The sequence below is a fragment of the Mixophyes fleayi genome, chromosome 3 (assembly GCF_038048845.1).
Source record: "Mixophyes fleayi isolate aMixFle1 chromosome 3, aMixFle1.hap1, whole genome shotgun sequence".
Lineage (NCBI taxonomy): Eukaryota > Metazoa > Chordata > Amphibia > Anura > Limnodynastidae > Mixophyes > Mixophyes fleayi.
The window spans coordinates 6,182,588-6,204,676 of NC_134404.1; the positions used below are offsets into that span (position 1 = coordinate 6,182,588).

Here is a 22,089-nt window from a genome sequence, read left to right on the forward strand (position 1 = left end):
CGGTCAGGGGGTAGTGGGGTAATTATGGGTCGGTCAGGGGGTAGTGGGGTTATTATGGGTCAGTCAGGGGGTAGTGGGGTAATTATGGGTCGGTCAGGGGGTAGTGGGGTAAGTATGGGTCGGTCAGGGGGTAGTGGGTTAATTATGGGTCGGTCAGGGGGTAGTGGGGTAAGTATGGGTCGGTCAGGGGGTAGTGGGGTAATTATGGGTCAGTCAGGGGGTAGTGGGGTAATTATGGGTCAGTCAGGGGGGTAGTGGGGTAATTATGGGTCGGTCAGGGGGTAGTGGGGTAATTATGGGTCGGTCAGGGGGTAGTGGGGTAATTATGGGTCGGTCAGGGGGTAGTGGGGTAATTATGGGTCGGTCAGGGGGTAGTGGGGTAATTATGGGTCAGTCAGGGGGTAGTGGGGTAATTATGGGTCAGTCAGGGGGGTAGTGGGGTAATTATGGGTCGGTCAGGGGGTAGTGGGGTAAGTATGGGTCGGTCAGGGGGGTAGTGGGGTAATTATGGGTCGGTCAGGGGGGTAGTGGGGTAAGTATGGGTCGGTCAGGGGGTAGTGGGGTAATTATGGGTCGGTCATGGGGGTAGTGGGGTAATTATGGGTCAGTCATGGGGGTAGTGGGGTAAGTATGGGTCGGTCAGGGGGTAGTGGGGTAATTATGGGTCGGTCATGGGGGTAGTGGGGTAATTATGGGTCAGTCATGGGGGTAGTGGGGTAATTATGGGTCGGTCAGGGGGTAGTGGGGTAATTATGGGTCGGTCAGGGGGTAGTGGGGTAAGTATGGGTCGGTCAGGGGGGTAGTGGGGTAATTATGGGTCAGTCAGGGGGTAGTGGGGTAATTATGGGTCGGTCAGGGGGTAGTGGGGTAAGTATGGGTCGGTCAGGGGGTAGTGGGTTAATTATGGGTCGGTCAGGGGGTAGTGGGGTAAGTATGGGTCGGTCAGGGGGTAGTGGGGTAATTATGGGTCAGTCAGGGGGTAGTGGGGTAATTATGGGTCAGTCAGGGGGGTAGTGGGGTAATTATGGGTCGGTCAGGGGGTAGTGGGGTAATTATGGGTCAGTCAGGGGGGTAGTGGGGTAATTATGGGTCGGTCAGGGGGTAGTGGGGTAATTATGGGTCAGTCAGGGGGTAGTGGGGTAATTATGGGTCGGTCAGGGGGTAGTGGGGTAATTATGGGTCGGTCAGGGGGTAGTGGGGTAATTATGGGTCAGTCAGGGGGTAGTGGGGTAATTATGGGTCAGTCAGGGGGGTAGTGGGGTAATTATGGGTCGGTCAGGGGGTAGTGGGGTAAGTATGGGTCGGTCAGGGGGGTAGTGGGGTAATTATGGGTCGGTCAGGGGGGTAGTGGGGTAAGTATGGGTCGGTCAGGGGGTAGTGGGGTAAGTATGGGTCGGTCAGGGGGGTAGTGGGGTAAGTATGGGTCGGTCAGGGGGTAGTGGGGTAATTATGGGTCGGTCATGGGGGTAGTGGGGTAATTATGGGTCAGTCATGGGGGTAGTGGGGTAAGTATGGGTCGGTCAGGGGGTAGTGGGGTAATTATGGGTCGGTCATGGGGGTAGTGGGGTAATTATGGGTCAGTCATGGGGGTAGTGGGGTAAGTATGGGTCGGTCAGGGGGTAGTGGGGTAATTATGGGTCGGTCAGGGGGTAGTGGGGTAAGTATGGGTCGGTCAGGGGGGTAGTGGGGCTATTATGGGTCGGTCAGGGGGGTAGTGGGGTAATTATGGGTCGGTCATGGGGGTAGTGGGGTAATTATGGGTCAGTCATGGGGGTAGTGGGGTAAGTATGGGTCGGTCAGGGGGTAGTGGGGTAATTATGGGTCGGTCATGGGGGTAGTGGGGTAATTATGGGTCAGTCATGGGGGTAGTGGGGTAAGTATGGGTCGGTCAGGGGGTAGTGGGGTAATTATGGGTCGGTCAGGGGGTAGTGGGGTAAGTATGGGTCGGTCAGGGGGGTAGTGGGGCTATTATGGGTCGGTCAGGGGGGTAGTGGGGTAATTATGGGTCGGTCAGGGGGTAGTGGGGTAATTATGGGTCGGTCAGGGGGGTAGTGGGGTAATTATGGGTCGGTCAGGGGGTAGTGGGGTAATTATGGGTCGGTCAGGGGGGTAGTGGGGCTATTATGGGTCGGTCAGGGGGTAGTGGGGTAATTATGGGTCGGTCAGGGGGTAGTGGGGTAAGTATGGGTCGGTCAGGGGGGTAGTGGGGCTATTATGGGTCGGTCAGGGGGTAGTGGGGTAATTATGGGTCGGTCAGGGGGTAGTGGGGTAAGTATGGGTCGGTCAGGGGGTAGTGGGGTAAGTATGGGTCGGTCAGGGGGGTAGTGGGGCTATTATGGGTCGGTCAGGGGGTAGTGGGGTAAGTATGGGTCGGTCAGGGGGTAGTGGGGTAATTATGGGTCGGTCAGGGGGTAGTGGGGTTATTATGGGTCGGTCAGGGGGTAGTGGGGCTATTATGGGTCGGTCAGGGGGTAGTGGGGTAAGTATGGGTCGGTCAGGGGGTAGTGGGGTAATTATGGGTCGGTCAGGGGGTAGTGGGGTTATTATGGGTCGGTCAGGGGGTAGTGGGGCTATTATGGGTCGGTCAGGGGGTAGTGGGGTAAGTATGGGTCGGTCAGGGGGTAGTGGGGTAAGTATGGGTCGGTCAGGGGGTAGTGGGGCTATTATGGGTCGGTCAGGGGGTAGTGGGGTAATTATGGGTCGGTCAGGGGGGTAGTGGGGTAATTATGGGTCAGTGACGTCAGTCAGGTCTCTATTTTGGAGCCAATCACCTCAGCGCACGCTTTGAACCTCGCGCTGCACACGTGAGATGACGTCTCCGGAGCCGCCAGCCAATCACAGGAGACCTCTGACTCCTCCACCGCGGGTGACAGAGGGGGGCGTGGCTTCAGAGTGTGCTGTGATTCCAGAGGTGTCAGTGGAGACTCGGACGCTCCGCGCATGCGCTGTGCTGCTGTCATGGCGGCGCCCTGTGTACGGAGACACCGCTGCAGATCTCACTTATGAAGTAGAGCCGGTGACTGGTACGTTATTCCGGGAGCCCCAGAGCGGTCATGACCCCAGCAGTGTGACCACCGAGCCAGGTACCGGCTGCACCTGTCCTGGGCCTATGACGTCATGTTCTCCGTACGGCCCTGTGTGTACATGTATGACGTCATCATATCTGTACGGCCCTGTGTGTACATACATGATGTCATGTTCTCCTATGGCTCTGTGTGTACATACATGATGTCATGTTCCTCCTATGGCTCTGTGTGTACATACATGATGTCATGTTCCTCCTATGGCTCTGTGTGTACATACATGATGTCATGTTCCTCCTATGGCTCTGTGTACATACATGATGTCATGTTCCTCCTATGGCTCTGTGTGTACATACATGATGTCATGTTCCTCCTATGGCTCTGTGTGTACATACATGATGTCATGTTCCTCCTATGGCTCTGTGTGTACATACATGATGTCATGTTCCTCCTATGGCTCTGTGTACATACATGATGTCATGTTCCTCCTATGGCTCTGTGTGTACATACATGATGTCATGTTCCTCCTATGGCTCTGTGTACATACATGATGTCATGTTCCTCCTATGGCTCTGTGTGTACATACATGATGTCATGTTCTCCTATGGCTCTGTGTGTACATACATGATGTCATGTTCCTCCTATGGCTCTGTGTGTACATACATGATGTCATGTTCCTCCTATGGCTCTGTGTACATACATGATGTCATGTTCCTCCTATGGCTCTGTGTGTACATACATGATGTCATGTTCCTCCTATGGCTCTGTGTGTACATACATGATGTCATGTTCCTCCTATGGCTCTGTGTACATACATGATGTCATGTTCCTCCTATGGCTCTGTGTGTACATACATGATGTCATGTTCCTCCTATGGCCCTGTGTGTACATACATGATGTCATGTTCCTCCTATGGCTCTGTGTGTACATACATGATGTCATGTTCCTCCTATGGCTCTGTGTACATACATGATGTCATGTTCCTCCTATGGCTCTGTGTGTACATACATGATGTCATGTTCCTCCTATGGCTCTGTGTGTACATACATGATGTCATGTTCCTCCTATGGCTCTGTGTACATACATGATGTCATGTTCTCCTATGGCTCTGTGTGTACATACATGATGTCATGTTCCTCCTATGGCTCTGTGTGTACATACATGATGTCATGTTCTCCTATGGCTCTGTGTGTACATACATGATGTCATGTTCTCCTATGGCTCTGTGTGTACATACATGATGTCATGTTCTCCTATGGCTCTGTGTACATACATGATGTCATGTTCTCCTATGGCTCTGTGTGTACATACATGATGTCATGTTCCTCCTATGGCTCTGTGTGTACATACATGATGTCATGTTCCTCCTATGGCTCTGTGTACATACATGATGTCATGTTCCTCCTATGGCTCTGTGTGTACATGTATGATGTCATGTTCCTCCTATGGCCCTGTGTGTACATGTATGATGTCATGTTCCTCCTATGGCCCTGTGTGTACATGTATGATGTCATGTTCCTCCTATGGCCCTGTGTGTACATGTATGATGTCATGTTCCTCCTATGGCTCTGTGTACATACATGATGTCATGTTCCTCCTATGGCTCTGTGTACATACATGATGTCATGTTCCTCCTATGGCCCTGTGTGTACATACATGATGTCATGTTCTCCTGTAGTTAATCTCCATTGCTGCCACTGTCCCTATCCTCCAGAATGCTCCCTGGTTTTACATGCTGGGTGTGGTTATTACCAGGTGATCTCTCTCTGTATAAGAGGCTGGGTCTTGAGGAGAAGGATATGAGGTGCACATCCAGGAACCAGGGCATGCTGGGGGTTGTAGTGCTCCCTGGGGCTGCGGTCTCACCAGGACCCCCGGGGGGGGGGTCTCACTATCACCATCAGGATATCTCAGGTGCCCTAACCTGGAGGTCCCGCGTGGGCGTGGCAGCCACCAAGCACCAGAAGGGGGCGTGGCCACATCATATTGGGGTGTCGGGGCTGATGTCAGAGATATCAGCCTGATGGTGTCAGTGTCACCACTGCTGACGTTAGCCGGATATTGTTATTTACTCTCCTCCCTGCCCATCACTCGTCTTATTTCCCTCCAGCCTGTGACTTGTTCTCCCCTTGATACCAGCCAGGGATACCCATCGTCTGCCTTGTATACAAGGTAAGGAGTGATGGGGGGCAGCGTATATGCCATATTGCCCATTCCTCGGAGGTAGTTGAGGGGTTTTCCCTGCAAATTAAAGTTACTTATATTGCTGCATGAATGTACACACGTTATCTGTGTGCACCATATTCCCTAATAAGATATATATCCCCCATATCTCAAAACACTTAGTGAAGCCTTGGCAATCTGGCTGGGCATTGCATAGCCCGGTGTGGCGAGAGCAGGGTTCTGGGCATATTGTAAATAAAGGTTTAGCCTGCTTGTCATCCCCTCTCAGCCTGGACTATATTGCATACCATGTGTTAGTGCTTTGAAACTGCTATTATAATGGTTGGTTTATGTATTCTTATATCAGTCACCAGGTGAATACTGTATGTGCCGCTAGATTCTCCAACATGTCCCCTTAGAGGGCTAATTTCAGCAGGTTATCAGGACGCACAGAGAGGATGTTCTGGCCACTGGCTTTTTCCGCTCCAGGTCGGCCTTGTTGAGCAAAAAGTGCCGTTAAGCTGTAGACCCAGTTTGGCTTTAAAGTTAATTCAGAGATGGGACATGGACTTAAGTGAGTTCTTTTTTTGGCTAAACAAATGAGTGTCCTTTGTTCTTCTCCAGCATTAGCCAGACTTCCCAGAGCCCTTTTCAGGTGGGTGTCTTCTGCAACCGAGGACTTGGGGAAGGCTCAGTGGTTGTCCTCCATTATACAAGCACCCAATCCAGCTGGGAATTGTTATCTGAGATCAGCCCTTACCAAGGCCATAAACTGAGGTCGACATCTATCCCTGTCCTTCTAGTTCAGACAGGCTGACAAGGGGTTACGACTGGTCCTGACTTGTGCTTGCTGGATAAGTCTCTGTGGACTTTGCTTCTTTGTGAACCTGTAAAAGCAGGAGGACATTGAACTTGGTCCCTGCACAGCTGGCAAAGCAGTAAAAACTGTGTGGCTTTCAAAATATTTAGAATTGGGGTATTGTGCTTGTGCTGCCACGCAGACATGGGTGTGTGGCCATGTTACATTAAGGCGTTCCCATTCCCTTAAAAGTACTCCTTCAATGCCGTGCGTACAGTGTCCAGTCATTGAGGGGGCTATCATGAGCTGTATACGTCCCTATGTCCACATATCAAACCACAGGACAACACACAAATGCGTTTATATCATTTCAATCATTTATTGATCAACATTATGCAACATTATGTTTCGTTGTCAGATAAAGCGCATGAAGCTATCAGATAAAGCATGTGAAGCTATCAGATAAAGCATGTGAAGCTATCAGATAAAGCATGTGAAGCTATCAGATAAAGCATATGACGCTATGCTTTCAGTAACTGAACACATTAATGCAGAAAATTCTAAAGGGTTCACAAACTTTCTAGCACCACTGTATATTTCATCGCAGCACTCTTACACCCAGTCATGTGACGCCAGTGACATCACTGCTCTGCACATATGTTATATTTTACAAGTGTGACATCACTGCTCTCCAGATATATATAAATGATGTGTTTTATAGCATATTTTGGACCTCTTACCTTATAACTGTAATGTTTCTGCATGGGATAATGTACCACCTAGTGTAACTTATGAGGACGTTTTTATTATAACGGACGCGTAAGATCTTACTTAACTTTACACAGCTTATCCAACCAGTAGATCCCAATGATGTTGTCCTCTGAGAGATCTTCTGTGGTTACGTGTTGGCCTAGTTGTAAGGTCACCTCTGACTAACTTCTGCTCTCCCCCTGCAGGTCATCGAGGAGTTGCGGCCGGCACCAGACACTCGCCTCCTCCACTGTGAATGTCATTGTTCTTCACTGTTCCTGAAAGACGGATGCTACAACATGTCCGCCCACATGTATCAGGTCAGTAGACCTCTTCTGTTCTTTAACATCATGTAGGATTGATCATGTTCAGGATAACACTAGGGAAGTTCTAGGCCAGTCGGATTTATGGTTTGATTTCAGTCTGATTTTTGTCCTGGCCAGCAACGGGCAGGATATGCACTTTTCCTAGAGACTCCTTTTATTATTATTATTATTGTAGATTTGTAAAGCGATCGTCTCCCCTAGCAGTGGCTAGCTGCCGACGGCTGCACACTGTGCAGGTCCGTTCGGTAGTGACAGTGTGCTGCCCGGCTGCTCTGATTGTGTTTTAAACACAATCAGAGCAGCGGGGCAGCACACTGCCACTGCCAAGCGGACCTGCACATACTGTGCAGCCGCCGGCAGCCTTAGAAATCAGAAAGGGGGCGGGGTCTAACCCCCCCCCCCCCCCCCCCCCCCCCCCCCCCCCCCTAAAATCGCCCCGGGTATATCAATAGTCTAGATCCGCCCCTGTGTGGTGGTGGTGGGCAGGATGGTGGTGGGGTGTTGGGCAGAGTGGTGGTGGTGTTGGGCAGATTGGTGGTGGTGAGCAGGGTGGTATGGGGCAGAGTGGTGGTGGTGGTGTGGACAGGGTGGTGTTGGGCAGGGTGGTGGTTTCGAGGATCCAACTTCCCTCATTATACCCAACACTCCTGAGGTCTACCCATCATGGGGCGGGCAGACAGTCCAGTCAAACCAGAAAGAGAGACAACAAAAAGGGAAACCTAACCTAGTGTACTCGCGGAGCGACAGGTTCTAGAAACGTGCTAATAGTAAACGTCAGGTCAGTGGGAGGGTGCCGCTATCTGTCTGCTGCAACAACCATTTGGAGATGGGGGCGCCCTGGCTTTTTAACCTGGTGAGAGGGAAAGGGTCTGATATCCACCCATTATTGCGTATCATTCGGCACAAAGCATAACATTGGAGGAAGCTCTCCGAAACCTGCGGCTGCCTTTAGATAAGTACACTCCACCAAACCCTTGTCGGGATCTAGAAAGACAATTGTTATTGTAGGTGTGACTGAATCACTTATAAATGACTTATGGTATAAGTTTATTTAAAGGAAATAGCGCAGATCGCTTATTTATATCATTGCAATGTACTAATTTTACTATATTGTGTGGCACTTTGTAGAGGAATGGCATTCATTTCTGAGGTATTCATTTCTGATGCAATAAGGGTTTGTTGAGGAAGTTGTTTGTGTATTTTGGTTGAGGAAATGTCTTGTTTGGGGCTTTTGTAGCTTTGCTTGAGGAAATCTCCAATTAGGCATATGTGGGAAGTGAGAAAAACATGGAGTTGCGCAGAAATACTGAATACAAATGTTTAAAAAGGTTTAAAACACTATCATATATAAATATGCCTGGAGACAGTATAGGCTAACGAAGGGTATATGTAGAGATAATAATGCATGAATGAGAATTGGATACACGCATACATACATACATACATACATACATACATACATACATACTATCTAACTAGGCATAAGTAAACACATATAAAGTAAATACCATGCAAGGAAGAAATATGCCTTCATACAAATAATATTAAAAATCTTAAAACAAATAAAAATCACATGAATTGCACATATGCACTTAAATCTCCATAAGTTGAAAAAGAACGTCCGATTCAAATGATGTTGACGTCAAAAAGATTGTATATAGATATGTCTTTCCGGATTGATAGTCAAAAGAAGACAAATTTGTATAGAAATGACTTTTAGATCATTTACATCCACTTCTATGAGTGTATTGAAAAGTCAAACAATTATCCACTTTAAATGAGGAAAAAGAGTAACTCCTTTTGGGCGTCAGTACGGTTGGCAGAAACAAAGACCACATGCAGGCTGATATCGCTGTAACTGGGGCAGTCAGTAGTAATCACCCGTTAGATAAATCTTCTTACCGGCTAAGCGGCTAAAATCGAGTTGAAATGAACAGGCCTCCGGGAATTATAACCTCCGATCTTGCTCCCAGCACATCCTATCAGTGGGTCAGAGAGTAATAAAAGGTTTTACCTTCTTGCCGTCACTGCAGATCACGGGATGGAGCAGTGTAGAAAGTATCTTCGGTGCGCACCTCCTACGGGTCCGGACAAGATACAAGTATCAAAAAAAGATAGTTCCACTTGTTAACAAATTCCTCATAGAAATTATACAATCCAGGTAGTACAGGCAGCATGGATAGAGCGACGCGTTTCGTCTGGACCACAGACTTTTTCAAGTAATCGTGGGAAGTGAGTCTGTTTTGTGGATAGCAGGAAATGCTAAATAAGTCTGTCCAATGTGAGCGACCAACACTTGAATGTACGGCAGGGAGCCGTTGTCTGTATCCTGGTTAAAGTGAAAGGAAATCTCCGGTCAGTGGGATTCGGTATCGCAGAAAAGTGTAAATTGTGTTAAGTATAAATTAAATTTAAATCCATGTTTGGGTAAATATATTGCATCCTGGTACTAAAGATAACTCAGACCGCAGGTGCTGCTTATGCTGTGAGGCTGTGTCCAAAACTGTATAACACAGCACTGGTTTGTACTGAATGTGTCATTCTTGTTCCATCTGACCTGATCACTGGTACCTTCAACCAGTGTGAGAGCAAATGAACATCACTTGCTGCAGAGACCTGCTTGAGAACTGCTCCATGCTGAAAATCCTGTGACCTACAGATTAGACCCAAAATCGAATCCTTTTCTGGCTGTCTGAGGTTTGGACCCAGCATCCAGTACAACCTCTCTCCCCGCTACCCTGCAGCTCTGGCCAGTGTGATAGGCCAGGGGGGATCCATCCACAGCAACTCTGATCTATAGTAAGAGGTCAGGGGTACAAGCCCAGGTGTACCAGCAGGGGGTACCTTAGCAGTGACAGTTACCCAGAAGGAACCCGGTTCTGGCAGCCAGTAAGGAGTCCAGTGGTGGCAGCTCGTGTAAGCCCCTCCTACTGCGGTTAGAAGGCGCATTTTGTGATAACGAAAGGGAACAGTGGCAAAGTAAGCCCAGCCGGTTCCCAGCAACAACAGACAGGGTGACATAGGCGGTCCATCCTGCCACAGTAGGCGTTGGATATTTTCAGGGAGTAGTATTCCCCCGACATAGAACCTGGTTAGGGTGGATGATTATCTGCCTGGTGTTTCTGCCGCTGATTTTCAGGTTATAATAAAGAGTCTGGTTAAACAGAGTTCTGGATATTCTGCAACTGAAGGGGGCTTGTTCCCTTGTCAACCGGAGCACCTTGTCTCTGTCTCATTAATTCTACATCTTATTATTATGGACACATCATATTAACTTGTTAAATAGTTAAATTCATTTTAAAAAGGTCTTAGTCATTTTAAACTTCTTACATGAATTTAATGGGCTTAATATTGATGAATTGTAATTTATATCAACTTATATTCATCTTAAGGGGTAAGAATTAATTTTAGATTTTGTCACAAGCGATCGAGTCTTAGTATAAATTTGGAGCGTTTTACATTAATTTAAGGTCTTAATGTTCATTTAATGTGCATGGTGTATGCTGAATCCATCAGAATGCTCCCTGGGTTTTAATGTCTGTTGGATATTTGTCATGATCCTTCAGTGAGGTCACTGCCAACAGATGTATGGGGTATGAATGGAGAGAGAAGGGTGGGCTCCATTCATAAGGACCATTCCAGGTCTTCCAATTTACCAGCGTATGTTGTAGTTCACTCTAATAATAATCAAAAGTTGCTCCTGTGTTGGGCTGTTAAAATGCTGCAAGGCAGTAAATTCAGTCTCTCAGACCTGGGGAGGAGGTCAGGTGGCCCCTGAGCGACACTGCAAACGGTGACCAGTAAGTCCTGTAATTTGTGTGTGTGTGGGACACAAGGTCCTGCACAGGTAAGAGAGGTTCCTGTGTGACAAGTTAAAAGCTGGACAGGTTAGGACTTTTGTTTCTGTCTGTTTATATTAAGTCTGGAGAATAAATCTAGTTGAACCAAAACACTAGACTGGTCTGATTTATCTGACTAAAGCATGTGACGTTCAGCCGTCTAACCCCAGGAGACAGTACCCCTAACCTGATCTTATGACTAACTATATATATATCCCGTCTTCCTCTCTAGGTGTCGGTGACTTTCCACGACGTGGCAGCCTGCTTCTCCGCTGAGGAGTGGGGTGTGTTAGAGGACTGGCAGAGGGAACTGTACAAGAAGGTGATGCGGCAGATCCACTCTTCACTGGAAGCCATGGGTATGTGGGCAGTCATTCCATCTGCCACCTTCATTCTCACACATACAATCATCATATACATACAGTTCATCCCAATGTGATGGTCCTATAGGGTGATACCCTCAGATTAGACAGGACTCAGTAGGTAAGTAGGTGTATTCCGGCTTTTCTTCTTGCCAAGTTCTCGGTCTGTACCATGCACCTACCATGGGCAATTAGTGGCCTGATAGTATGTGGGAAAATGTGATGTAAGAGAAGGAGGTTCTGTGCCAGTCACCAGCCTGCGTACCTACGTTATATGATTGGTGTGACACTGATGAACCCGTTCTCACCTGAGCTGTGAGTGATTGTGATCGATGGGGCGGGGGGCTTGGGGGGTTCTATGCATTGCGTACACTCATTCTGGACCCTTGGGTGCTAATTTGTATACTCATGTATAATATGATTGGCGTTCTATAAATAAACCATAATAAATAACTGTGCGGGCCACGCAGGCTGGATATTGGGCCAGTTTCCTGATATCACAACACGAGTGTCCACTTCTGTATATTCACCAGTGTCGTCCTAAGCACAGGAGACCGTAGAACGATGGCAGCGGTGACGGTACTCTGATACTACACGCATACCGGGCACAGTGACTTGTAGCTCTCTCTGTCCTGCAGGCTTTCAGATCCTCAACCCCGACGTCTTGTTTCGGATTAAGAAGGTTAAAGACATGTACATCGAGGTCTGTGAGACGGACAGAGGCGTCGCCAGCGCAGGTGAGAGTTCTTCCTCTCTGCCGTTCCTTGCAGGATTGCGTCAATCCAATCTGCACAGTACCAGCCACACTCCCATCCTAATAAGCTGTACCACTGGCATGCTGGATAGGGACATCCTTACTATTACAGGCCATATTGTATAATACAGTATGACAAGGATTGGCCTACTATGGTATTATTATTTTTTATATATTTAGTCTTATTGCTCAGTGTTGTAAATTTCAGTAAAATGACAGATACACATGTACACTGGCACACACTTATAGTGAAGATCCTGCTCAGAAGAGCTTACAATCTACAGTGGCTGAGGAGTAGGTATAGGTTAGAGATGACCTATGGATAGTCTTGGCCCTGAATGGACTCGGAGGCTCGATCAGCGTTATACAATGTATTGTGAGGGATGGGGAATCACACCGTCCTATGAGGGATGGGGAATCACACCGTCCTATGAGGGATGGGGAATCACACCGTCCTATGGGGGATGTGGAATCACACCGTCCTATGGGGGATGTGGAATCACACCGTCCTATGGGGGATGTGGAATCACACCGTCCTATGGGGGATGTGGAATCACACCGTCCTATGGGGGATGTGGAATCACACCGTCCTATGGGGGATGTGGAATCACACCGTCCTATGGGGGATGTGGAATCACACCGTCCTATGGGGGATGTGGAATCACACCGTCCTATGGGGGATGTGGAATCACACCGTCCTATTGGGGATGTGGAATCACACCGTCCTATGGGGAATCACACCGTCCAATGAGGGATGTGGAATCACACCTTCCTATGGGGGATGGGGAATCACACCGTCCTATGGGGGATGGGGAATCACACCGTCCTATGGGGGATGGGGAATCACACTTCCCTATGGGGGATGGGGAATCACACCGTCCTATGGGGGATGGGGAATCACACCGTCCTATGGGGGATGGGGAATCACACCGTCCTATGGGGGATGGGGAATCACACCGTCCTATGGGGGATGGGGAATCACACCGTCCTATGGGGGATGGGGAATCACACCGTCCTATGGGTGATGGGGAATCACACCGCCCTATGGGTGATGGGGAATCACACCGCCCTATGGGGGATGGGGAATCACACCGTCCTATGGGGGATGGGGAATCACACCGTCCTATGGGGGATGGGAAATCACACCGCCCTCTGGGGGATGGGGAATCACACCACCCTATGGGGAATCACACCGTCCTATGAGGGATGGGGAATCACACCGTCCTATGGGGGATGGGGAATCACACCGTCCTATGGGGGATGGGGAATCACACCGTCCTATGGGGGATGGGGAATCACACCGTCCTATGGGGGATGGGGAATCACACCGTCCTATGGGGGATGGGGAATCACACCGTCCTATGGGGGATGGGGAATCACACCGTCCTATGGGGGATGGGGAATCACACCGTCCTATGGGGAATCACACCGCCCTATGGGGGATGGGGAATCACACCGTCCTATGGGGGATGGGGAATCACACCGTCCTATGGGGATGGGGAATCACACCGTTCTATGGGGATGTGGAATCACACCGTCCTGTGAAGGATCGGGAATCGCACCCTACTATGAGGGATGGGGAATCGCTCCACCCTATTGGGGATGTGGAATCACACCATCCTATGAAGGATCGGGAATCGCACCCTACTATGAGGAACTGGCTCAGCAGCTTCACCACAGCTTATATCGCCCTTACACTCTATATATGTGTCATGATGTGGTCAGGAAGGATAATTAGGTCTCTATTACTGCAGCCCCTTCACCCGGAGAGCCCGGCTGGATCATGGGACTGAAACAAGAGAGGATCTCCCAGCTGGATCCATGCAGGAGGAGAGGAGCCAAGCCCAGCGCCCACCCAGGTGAGTGGTATTGTGTTTCCTCATCTCTGAGCAAAAATTCGGTGCGCCCTTCTTTTTCTCACGGGTACAACTGGGCCGACCAGTGCCGCAAGGGTTGAGGATTAATTGTGATGGCTGAAAACGGTATAATAGATGCAGGGTAGATGTGGATTATATTGTAGCTTGGCTTTGCCCCGATTTCTCACATATTCTTTTATTTTTACAGATTTATGTATCACAGGATATTCACATCATTGTCTCACAAAACATAAAGTATGAGGCGGGTCTCACATCATGTGAGGTTCGTACCCGCTGCCATAAGCACAAGGTGTGGGAGAATTAGAGAGACGCAGGGGAGACGGCAGATGCACAGTATATAACGCAGTCTGCTAAATTGTTACCATCCAGGTATTGCCCAATCAGGAGACAAGTACAGTGGAAATACAACACCTGTGGTGCATTGGGGTCTTTTCACTTTACCCTCGCTGCAGAGAAAATAATTCTTCCTGACCCCTTACATGGCAATCAGCTTAATTCACTGGATCATTCATCGACTAGTATGGTCTAATAATCATTTAATGTAAAGATGGCTCCAATCCATTGTAAATCCATGTAATGACACGGCCATCACCACCTCCATAGAAAGCGTTCCATAGTCTGACTTCCCTTACACTGATGAGCCCCTTTCTGTGCTGATGGTGAAACAGTCTTTCTTCCAGTCTCAGCGGTTGTCTTCATGTCTCCGGCACAGTCCGGTGTATAAGCTTAGTAGACAGATCTTTGTATATACCAAAGCTGGGGCACCTCTATAACAAGATATTGGGAGAAAACCGATGTGTTTGGGAAATGGTATATGGTTAGAAAGGACTATGAGATGCTACCATATGTCTTATCATGAGATTACACAGATAATACGCCATAACATTCCATGTGATGCCCACATACAGATTGGGGAATTGTGGAACAAGTTAATACATTTTATGAAGAGTGTGACTTTTTGGCAGTAAAAGGCATAATTAGGAACAAAGTGATACCTTAGACCTTGATATTTGTAAACCCTACTATTGAAACTGGCCCATCGATTTTAAATGGGAACCCAGAGATGGCATTCCATGGACACCCAAATCTAAAGGGGACAGTTCTCCAGCTTCTGAGCTGTCTCCTGGGGTGAGATTGTGTTCGTCATTTGTCTACATGAGGGTCTTTGTTGCAGAGGACATGGTTATGATCAGCACCGTTGCGTGTATCGGAACCCAGTTATCCAGAGTGGGAATGATTAGTAGTACCTTGGTAATTGTGACGAGATGAGTTTGATAACCCTGTGAGCATGTCTCATTTCTCACATAATGTGGATTATAGTACTTTTTATAGCCCATGCTGTTTGTTCCCCAGCTCACCAGACTACAACTGCATTGTCCAATAACATGTGGCTAAGGGGACATTGTAGTTCAGTGTACATATGTATATTGTTTATTGTATATTGATAACTTGAAGTAAGGTTGCTATTCATTGTCCTTAAGCCGAAGCCAGGGGGATTGTGGGTAGGGATCAGGTTGCCAAGTGCTGGAGTAGAAAAACTAATTAGTGTCCATTGTTCTCACCAGGCTAGTCCAGAGAGAGGCCATCTAACAGGGGAGGTTCTCTGGAGGGACAGGTCATCTTCACTCCCCTGTCCAAACCCCCCACCCCCCTTAGTCCAGCACTGACCAATGGTTAAGTAGAATAGACACAGGGGTTTGCCCAGGGAGGGGAAAGACTGTGGAAATTAGACCTGTGATATATAAGGAACAACTCCAGGGGGGAGGGGTGTTCGTGCTTGGATTTCATTCAGGAAGGTGCAAGATGGAGTTTTGAATTGTCGTTTTCTAACTCGAGTCTATATATGCAGCTGAGAGGGATCCATGGGTCATGAAGTCTGGACAGCAGGTGACTATATCTCCTTAAGTTATTGGGGTAAGGGACAGATGATGTGGTAAATCTGCCTGGCATTTATTTACTGTGTGTATATAATACTCTAGTGTTGTTTGTATGACAATAAATATACTGTTGTATTTGTATAACTGCATTTTGCCTGAGTGACCATACGAATCCTAGAAGGTACTGGATAGCACTGGGTCAGATAAACCCGGTATCTTCACAGTAATGTCTTCTGCTTCTTCCCCAGCGTGTAGCCCGGATATATTGCTGAGGATAAAACAGGACGACCTCCCGCAGCAGAGCCTCACGCACAGCGCCGGTGAGTCCGCAGTGGGAGCACTGAATGCACAGTACCGGTGTCACCTGCGTAATTCATCACCATACGACTGTCTTCTCCTTATTGCACACTAGATGGCACCACTGATCTGCATTCTGTTGCATGTAATATAAATCTTCCTTACACTGGGCTATGTAATCTGCTGTTATCTGTATGTCACTCATGCCTATGTCTGTGGTATAAGGCAGGACGCACATGGAGAGATAGAGACGGATCTCGCTGATCTCAGTCCGGCCAATGTCAGGGATGACGCTCTCTCTCCTCTATACACAGCTGAGCCCATCGTCACCTCCGTTTTCTCCCTGCACAAAGAGGAGGAGAAGAAGGAGCTGCACCCCGCGGACAGGTCAGAGGTCAGGACCGGCCAATCGCACAGTGAGTCTCTGGCATAATGCGATCCTTACGGATCATTACATAGATATTACCAGTCACCCCTCTCACTGAACGCTTGTATACACGACACAGAAGTCCAAGGTGACTTCTAATGTCCATAATACGTTACCGCAGGGACTGCATTATTCCTTATAATACACAAGTGATGACATCAGAACTGACAGATTATACTTATTTGTATAGTGTCACATAAAGGCACTGTAACCAGTAATATAAGTTATATATCCAATATTTCTGTTGTGTGTAGGTGCTTATATAAATAGGGACTGTTGTGTAGGAGTATTCAGATTAGGGGATCACAGCTGTGAAGTGACGCTGGCTTTAGACTGGATGTGATTTCTCTATACACCTCTAGTTATTTTTACATTCCCCATCAGGATATATATGTCACATCTTTCATACTCATTATCCAGGGGCTTTATTTGCAGTGGGAGGAAAGCTGAGAGCAGTTATTATGTGCATTTCCCGGCTGACTCCAGCTATAATAACCTGAGCTGAGGGACGCAGCCAGCTGTTCTGTGTACACAGGGGAGATGTTCAGTTATCTATCTGCGTCACCTTCCCCAGGGGGCCCCGATTACAGGTTTATTCTGCTCGCTACGCCAATTAATCCTCCTTATCTAGTATACTGCCCCAGAGTCTCTCCCCCCAGAGGCTTTATCGCAGCTTGCGTTTAATACTTTACAGCAATCTGAACTTCTTCATGGTCGAGCTAACTTTTCCCATTGTGACATAGTCAAATTATTCCTACCAGCAACACCATTGTGTAACTTGTAAACAGTGTATAATGAAAAGATGATAAAATCACTATTATACAGAGCGACCAGAACACATTATTGTTCTACCGTAATGTATGCGGACATTAATGTAACCAATGGATTGTTGTTTGGTGCACTCACGCATGATACTGCCTGCAAGTATATAGACATGTATGTTTAATGGAGTGTCCCATGTTCCATGCTAGAGGGTATAATTGTTAGTACTGGAGTTTTATTATTATTATCATTAATTTTTATTTATAAGGCGCCACTAGGTGTCCGCGGCGTCGTACAGGGACAAACAAAATAACAATACGAGGAGAGACGGCACAGAACAGTAAACAATAATCACAGTGACTCAGTGAGCTCAAGGCACAGCTAGAGGAGCGGGGGAAGGTCAGCCAACAACGGCACCAAGGAGGGAGGGCACGGATTAGAGGGAGACCCCCAGGGGAAGAGGAGGAAGCGAGAGGGGATGGGGGAAGAGGGTCATCAAGAAGTAAGGCTAGGTAGCTGGCGAGCAGAGTTAAAAGTGGTGGAGACAGGAGGAGAGAAGACCCTGCTCGAAGGAGCGTACAATCTAAGGGGAGGGGAAGACTGACAGAGAGACACAGGGGAGAGAGGGAGAGAAGGAGGAACGGAGGATAAGGATAGGGGGAGGGGAATGAGGGGGAAGAGTCAGAAGAAAAGGTAGGAAGTTAAGTGGGAGACAGAAAGGCTTTAAGAAAAAGGTGGGTTTTTAGACACCTTTTGAAACTGGACAGATTAGGGGAAGTTCTGATGGAGCGGGAGAGCTGGTTCCAGTGGAGGGGGGCCGCGCGGAAGAAGTCTTGGATACGCGCGTGGGAGGAAGTGATCAGGGGGGAAGAGAGGCGACGGTCACTGGCCGATCGGAGAGGGCGGGATGGAGCATGAATAGAGAGGAGGGAGGAGATGTAGGGTGCTGTGGAGTTGGCGAGGGCCTTGTATGTAAGAGTGAGGAGCTTGAACAGGATTCTGTAGGGTAAGGGGAGCCAGTGAAGGGATTGGTAGAGGGGGGAGACAGAAGAGGAGCGGCGAGAAAGGAAGATGAGCCTAGCGGCAGCGTTAAGTACAGATCGAAGGGGAGCGAGGTGAGAGTGGGGGAGGCCAGTAAGGAGGAGGTTACAGTAGTCTATGCGGGAGATGATCAGAGAGTAATTAAGACATTTAGTGGCATCTTGGGAAAGGAAGGGCCGGATGCGTGCGATGTTACGCAGCTGGAAGCGGCAGGATTTAGCAAGAGAGAGAATGTGGGGGCCAAAGGAGAGAGAGGAGTCGAGGATGAGCCCAAGGCAGCGAAGTTGGGGGACAGGGGAGATAGAGGTGTTGTCGACAGTGATAGAGAGGTCAGAAGGGGGCGAGGGGGAGGGAAGACTATGAGTTCAGTTTTGGGGAGGTTAAGTTTTAGGTATCAAGAGGACATCCAGGAGGAGATGGCAGAGAGGCAGGTGGACACCCTAGAGAGGAGGGAGGGAGAGAGATCAGGAGAGGAGAGGTAAAGTTGAGTGTCGTCAGCGTAGAGATGATAGTTGAGGCCGAAGGAGCTGATGAGTTCACTTAGGGAAGAGGTGTATAGAGAGAAGAGTAAGGGTACCAAAACAGAGCCCTGAGGGACCCCGACTGGAAGGGTGGACGAGGGGGAGATAGACCCAGAGGAGGTGACGGAGAAGGAACGGTCAGAAAGGTAAGAGGTGAACCAGGACAGGACTGGGCCGGAGAGGCCAAAGCACTGGAGGGTATGGAGAAGAAGGGGGTGGTCGACGGTGTCAAAGGCTGCAGAGAGATCGAGAAGGGAGAAGTGGCCCCTGGCTTTAGCCGAGAGGAGATCATTGGTTACTTTAGCCAGGGCAGTTTCAGTGGAGTGTAGGGGACGGAAACCAAAGTGGAAACGATCGAGCAGGGAGTGTTCAGAAAGGTAGGAGGAGAGACGGCTACAGACGAGACTCTCGAGAATTTTGGAGGCAAAGGGGAGAAGAGAAATGGGCCGATATTTAGAGGGAGAAGTGGGGTCAAGATTAGGTTTTTTAAGAATGGGGGAAACAAGAGCATGTTTGAAGGAGGAGGAGAAGATGCCGGAGGAGAGGGAGAGATTAAAGAGGTGAGCGAGGTGGGAACAGGTAGTGGGGGGAAAGGGAGCAAAGAAGGTGGGAGGGGACAGGTAGAGGGGGGGGGGGGATGAAATGAGAGAGTGGACTTCCTCACCCGAGGTAGGGCGGAAGGAGTGGAGGGGAGGGTGGCTAGGGGGGGAGGACGGAAGAGTGGGGGGGGGTGGAGGAGGAGATTTCAAGTCGGATGGCCTCAATTTTAGAGGAAAAAAAGGAGGCGAAGTCGGAGGCAGTCAGGGAGGAGGGGGCGGGGCCAGGAGAGTGCTGAAGGTGGCGAAGAGGCGGCGGGGGTTAGAGGATTGGGAGAGGATAAGGGACTTGAAGAGTTGGGCCTAGTCACAGACATCCCAGTGTGGGGTTTCATCAAGAAAGCCCTGAGCCATGATCCACCACATGTTTAAATATCACAATCATTTCTATGTTTTTATTTTAGATAATTACTTTTATTATTATACTATTTCCCTCTTCTTCACTCTATCTCTCTCCATTACAGAATTAGGTAACCATTGAGAATGTAATGAGTGTAATGAACCCAATGTGGATGGACCTAATGAACTCTAACTGCAGGAAGAAGTCATTGCCCAATCAGAAATACTATTTAGTATAGTATTTAGTAAGCAGCAAATCAGGAATTGTGTTCATTAAGTAGATCATTTAGGGTTTGTTGAGTTAGGTAACCAGTAGTGAGAATATTACCACACATCAGACACGATTGACAGGGGGCTCTGACAGGGCACAGTGAGATTATGGGATGAAAGAACGATGGACACTTTATTGAATTACCACTCTGCAAGCAGATCAGATAGCACTGTGATATAAACTAGGTCCCAGAACTGGAGTATATTCCTATGTTCATCTTTAGCTATTACATTAGATCAGTGATGGGCAAACTTTTTCAGGAGCGGGCCAAATAAAAAAGAAAAACTTTAGGCGGGCCAATATAATTTATTAAAAAACTCAAATATCGAAATATATAATACAAATTTTTTGAATGGGACGGGAGGGTGTTATATAGCAGTGTTACCTCTATAAGTGCAGCGATCGTACAGACACAGCACTAATTTCAGTAGGTTGTTGTAGATCCGTCTTTCTGGTGAGCCACTAACTGACAACACAGCAGCCAATCGAAATCCGCCTTAGTATATGGCCCAGCCCATCTCTTCTCACATGACTTTCAGCCATTAAGGGGTGGGCAGGTTTTTGAGTGATTGACATACGAAGTGTCCTTTTAGGAAGGAGGATGAAGTGTAATGGAGGAAATAGCTGGGAAGGCATGAAAATGAAGGTTCTGACACACAGGGTCGGCCCTAATCATTTTATGCATATTTTAATGAAATTTTTTAAAATTTTGGCGGGCCGGATCTGGCCCGCGGGCTGTAGTTTGCCCATCACTGCATTAGATAATACAAGAGTATAGTATAAGCTTAGAGTCCCTGTAAATTGCCTCTTTATAGTGCTATTCGTAAAATGGGGAAATTAAGATCTTAAGGTATAACAGATGTTGTGACCCAGACAGACGTTGCTGTCTGCAGCAAGGTCTGTCTGTAGGGTTTATACAGATCGGTGTCCTTTATGTAAGGGTCTGTCTTCCCTCTATTGACCTGTCCGTAACCAACAAAGGATTAGAAGAAAACACACTCTCAGACGGACCCATCTCATAAGGGGAATGCTGGCTTTCTTGTCTCGCTCTCCAATCCCATCTCTGACCCCAGCAAATATCTTGTGAATGTCTTATCCTTATACTGTCTCAGTCTACCAGGCTTATGGTTTTTTTTAGGTTTTCAATAACCTGTATACACAGTTTTGTCCTGTATGGCATTTTATATCCACCAAATTTCTATCTATCTTACAATCACAACATCCAGACAATAACGGGTTCTTCATACAGTGTTTCATTCTCTTTGCAGGGCGAGTGACATGTCAGCCAATCAAACAGGAAAAATTGGATTATATCAAAGGGTCAGTGGGAGGCCATAGGTCAGACGCTACCACAGTCACATCTAGAGGTGAGATCAGGGCTACAAAGTACTTCTGCAGTACAATTTCTGGAGGAATCTAGTTTCCGCAGTCTGGTGATAAAATCTAGATCCCGAGGCCTGGGTGCTGATGAATCTAGATCCCGAGATCTGGGTGCTGATGAATCTAGATCCCGAGATCTGGGTGCTGATGGCATCTAGATCCCCCGGTCTGAGTGCTGGTGACATCTAGATATCCCAAGGTCTGAGTGCTGGTGACATCTAGATCCCCCGAGGTCTGACTGCTGATGGCATCTAGATCCCCCGGTCTGAGTGCTGGTGACATCTAGATATCCCAAAGTCTGAGTGCTGGTGACATCTAGATCCCGCGAGGTCTGAGTGCTGGTGACATCTAGATCCCGAGGTCTGAGTGCTGGTGACATCTAGATCCCCCGAGGTCTGAGGTCTGAGTGGGCAGCACAGTGGCCTAGTGGTTAGCACGTCTGCCTCACAGCACTGGGGTCATGAGTTCGATTCCCGACCATGGCCTTATCTGTGTGGAGTTTGTATGTTCTCCCTGTGTTTGCGTGGGTTTCCTCCGGGTGCTCCGGTTTCCTCCCACACTCCAAAAACATACTGGTACGTTAATTGGCTGCAATCAAAAATTGACCCTAGGCTCTCCCTCTTTGTCTGTCTCCCTCTCGGTCTGTCTGTGTGAGTGTGTGTCTATAGTAGGGAATTTAGACTGT

The 22,089-nt window shown here is 48.2% G+C and overlaps 1 protein-coding gene across 2 annotated transcripts in view; it reads left to right on the forward strand.

Moving 5' to 3' along the window:
- The first annotated feature begins 2,905 nt into the window (after window positions 1–2,905).
- Window positions 2,906–22,089, forward strand: part of LOC142143316 (uncharacterized) — a 47,550-nt gene continuing 28,366 nt past the window's right edge. The window contains exons 1-8 of one of the 2 annotated variants that reach the window (XM_075201052.1): window positions 2,906–3,083; window positions 6,942–7,055; window positions 11,133–11,259; window positions 11,901–11,999; window positions 13,771–13,875; window positions 16,019–16,090; window positions 16,382–16,483; window positions 21,293–21,391. In XM_075201052.1, coding sequence (XP_075057153.1) covers window positions 7,035–7,055; window positions 11,133–11,259; window positions 11,901–11,999; window positions 13,771–13,875; window positions 16,019–16,090; window positions 16,382–16,483; window positions 21,293–21,391 — 625 coding nt within the window. In that variant the 5' untranslated portion in view covers window positions 2,906–3,083; window positions 6,942–7,034. The remainder of the gene's footprint in view (window positions 3,084–6,941; window positions 7,056–11,132; window positions 11,260–11,900; window positions 12,000–13,770; window positions 13,876–16,018; window positions 16,091–16,381; window positions 16,484–21,292; window positions 21,392–22,089) is intronic. The other variant, XM_075201051.1, reaches the window with a different exon arrangement.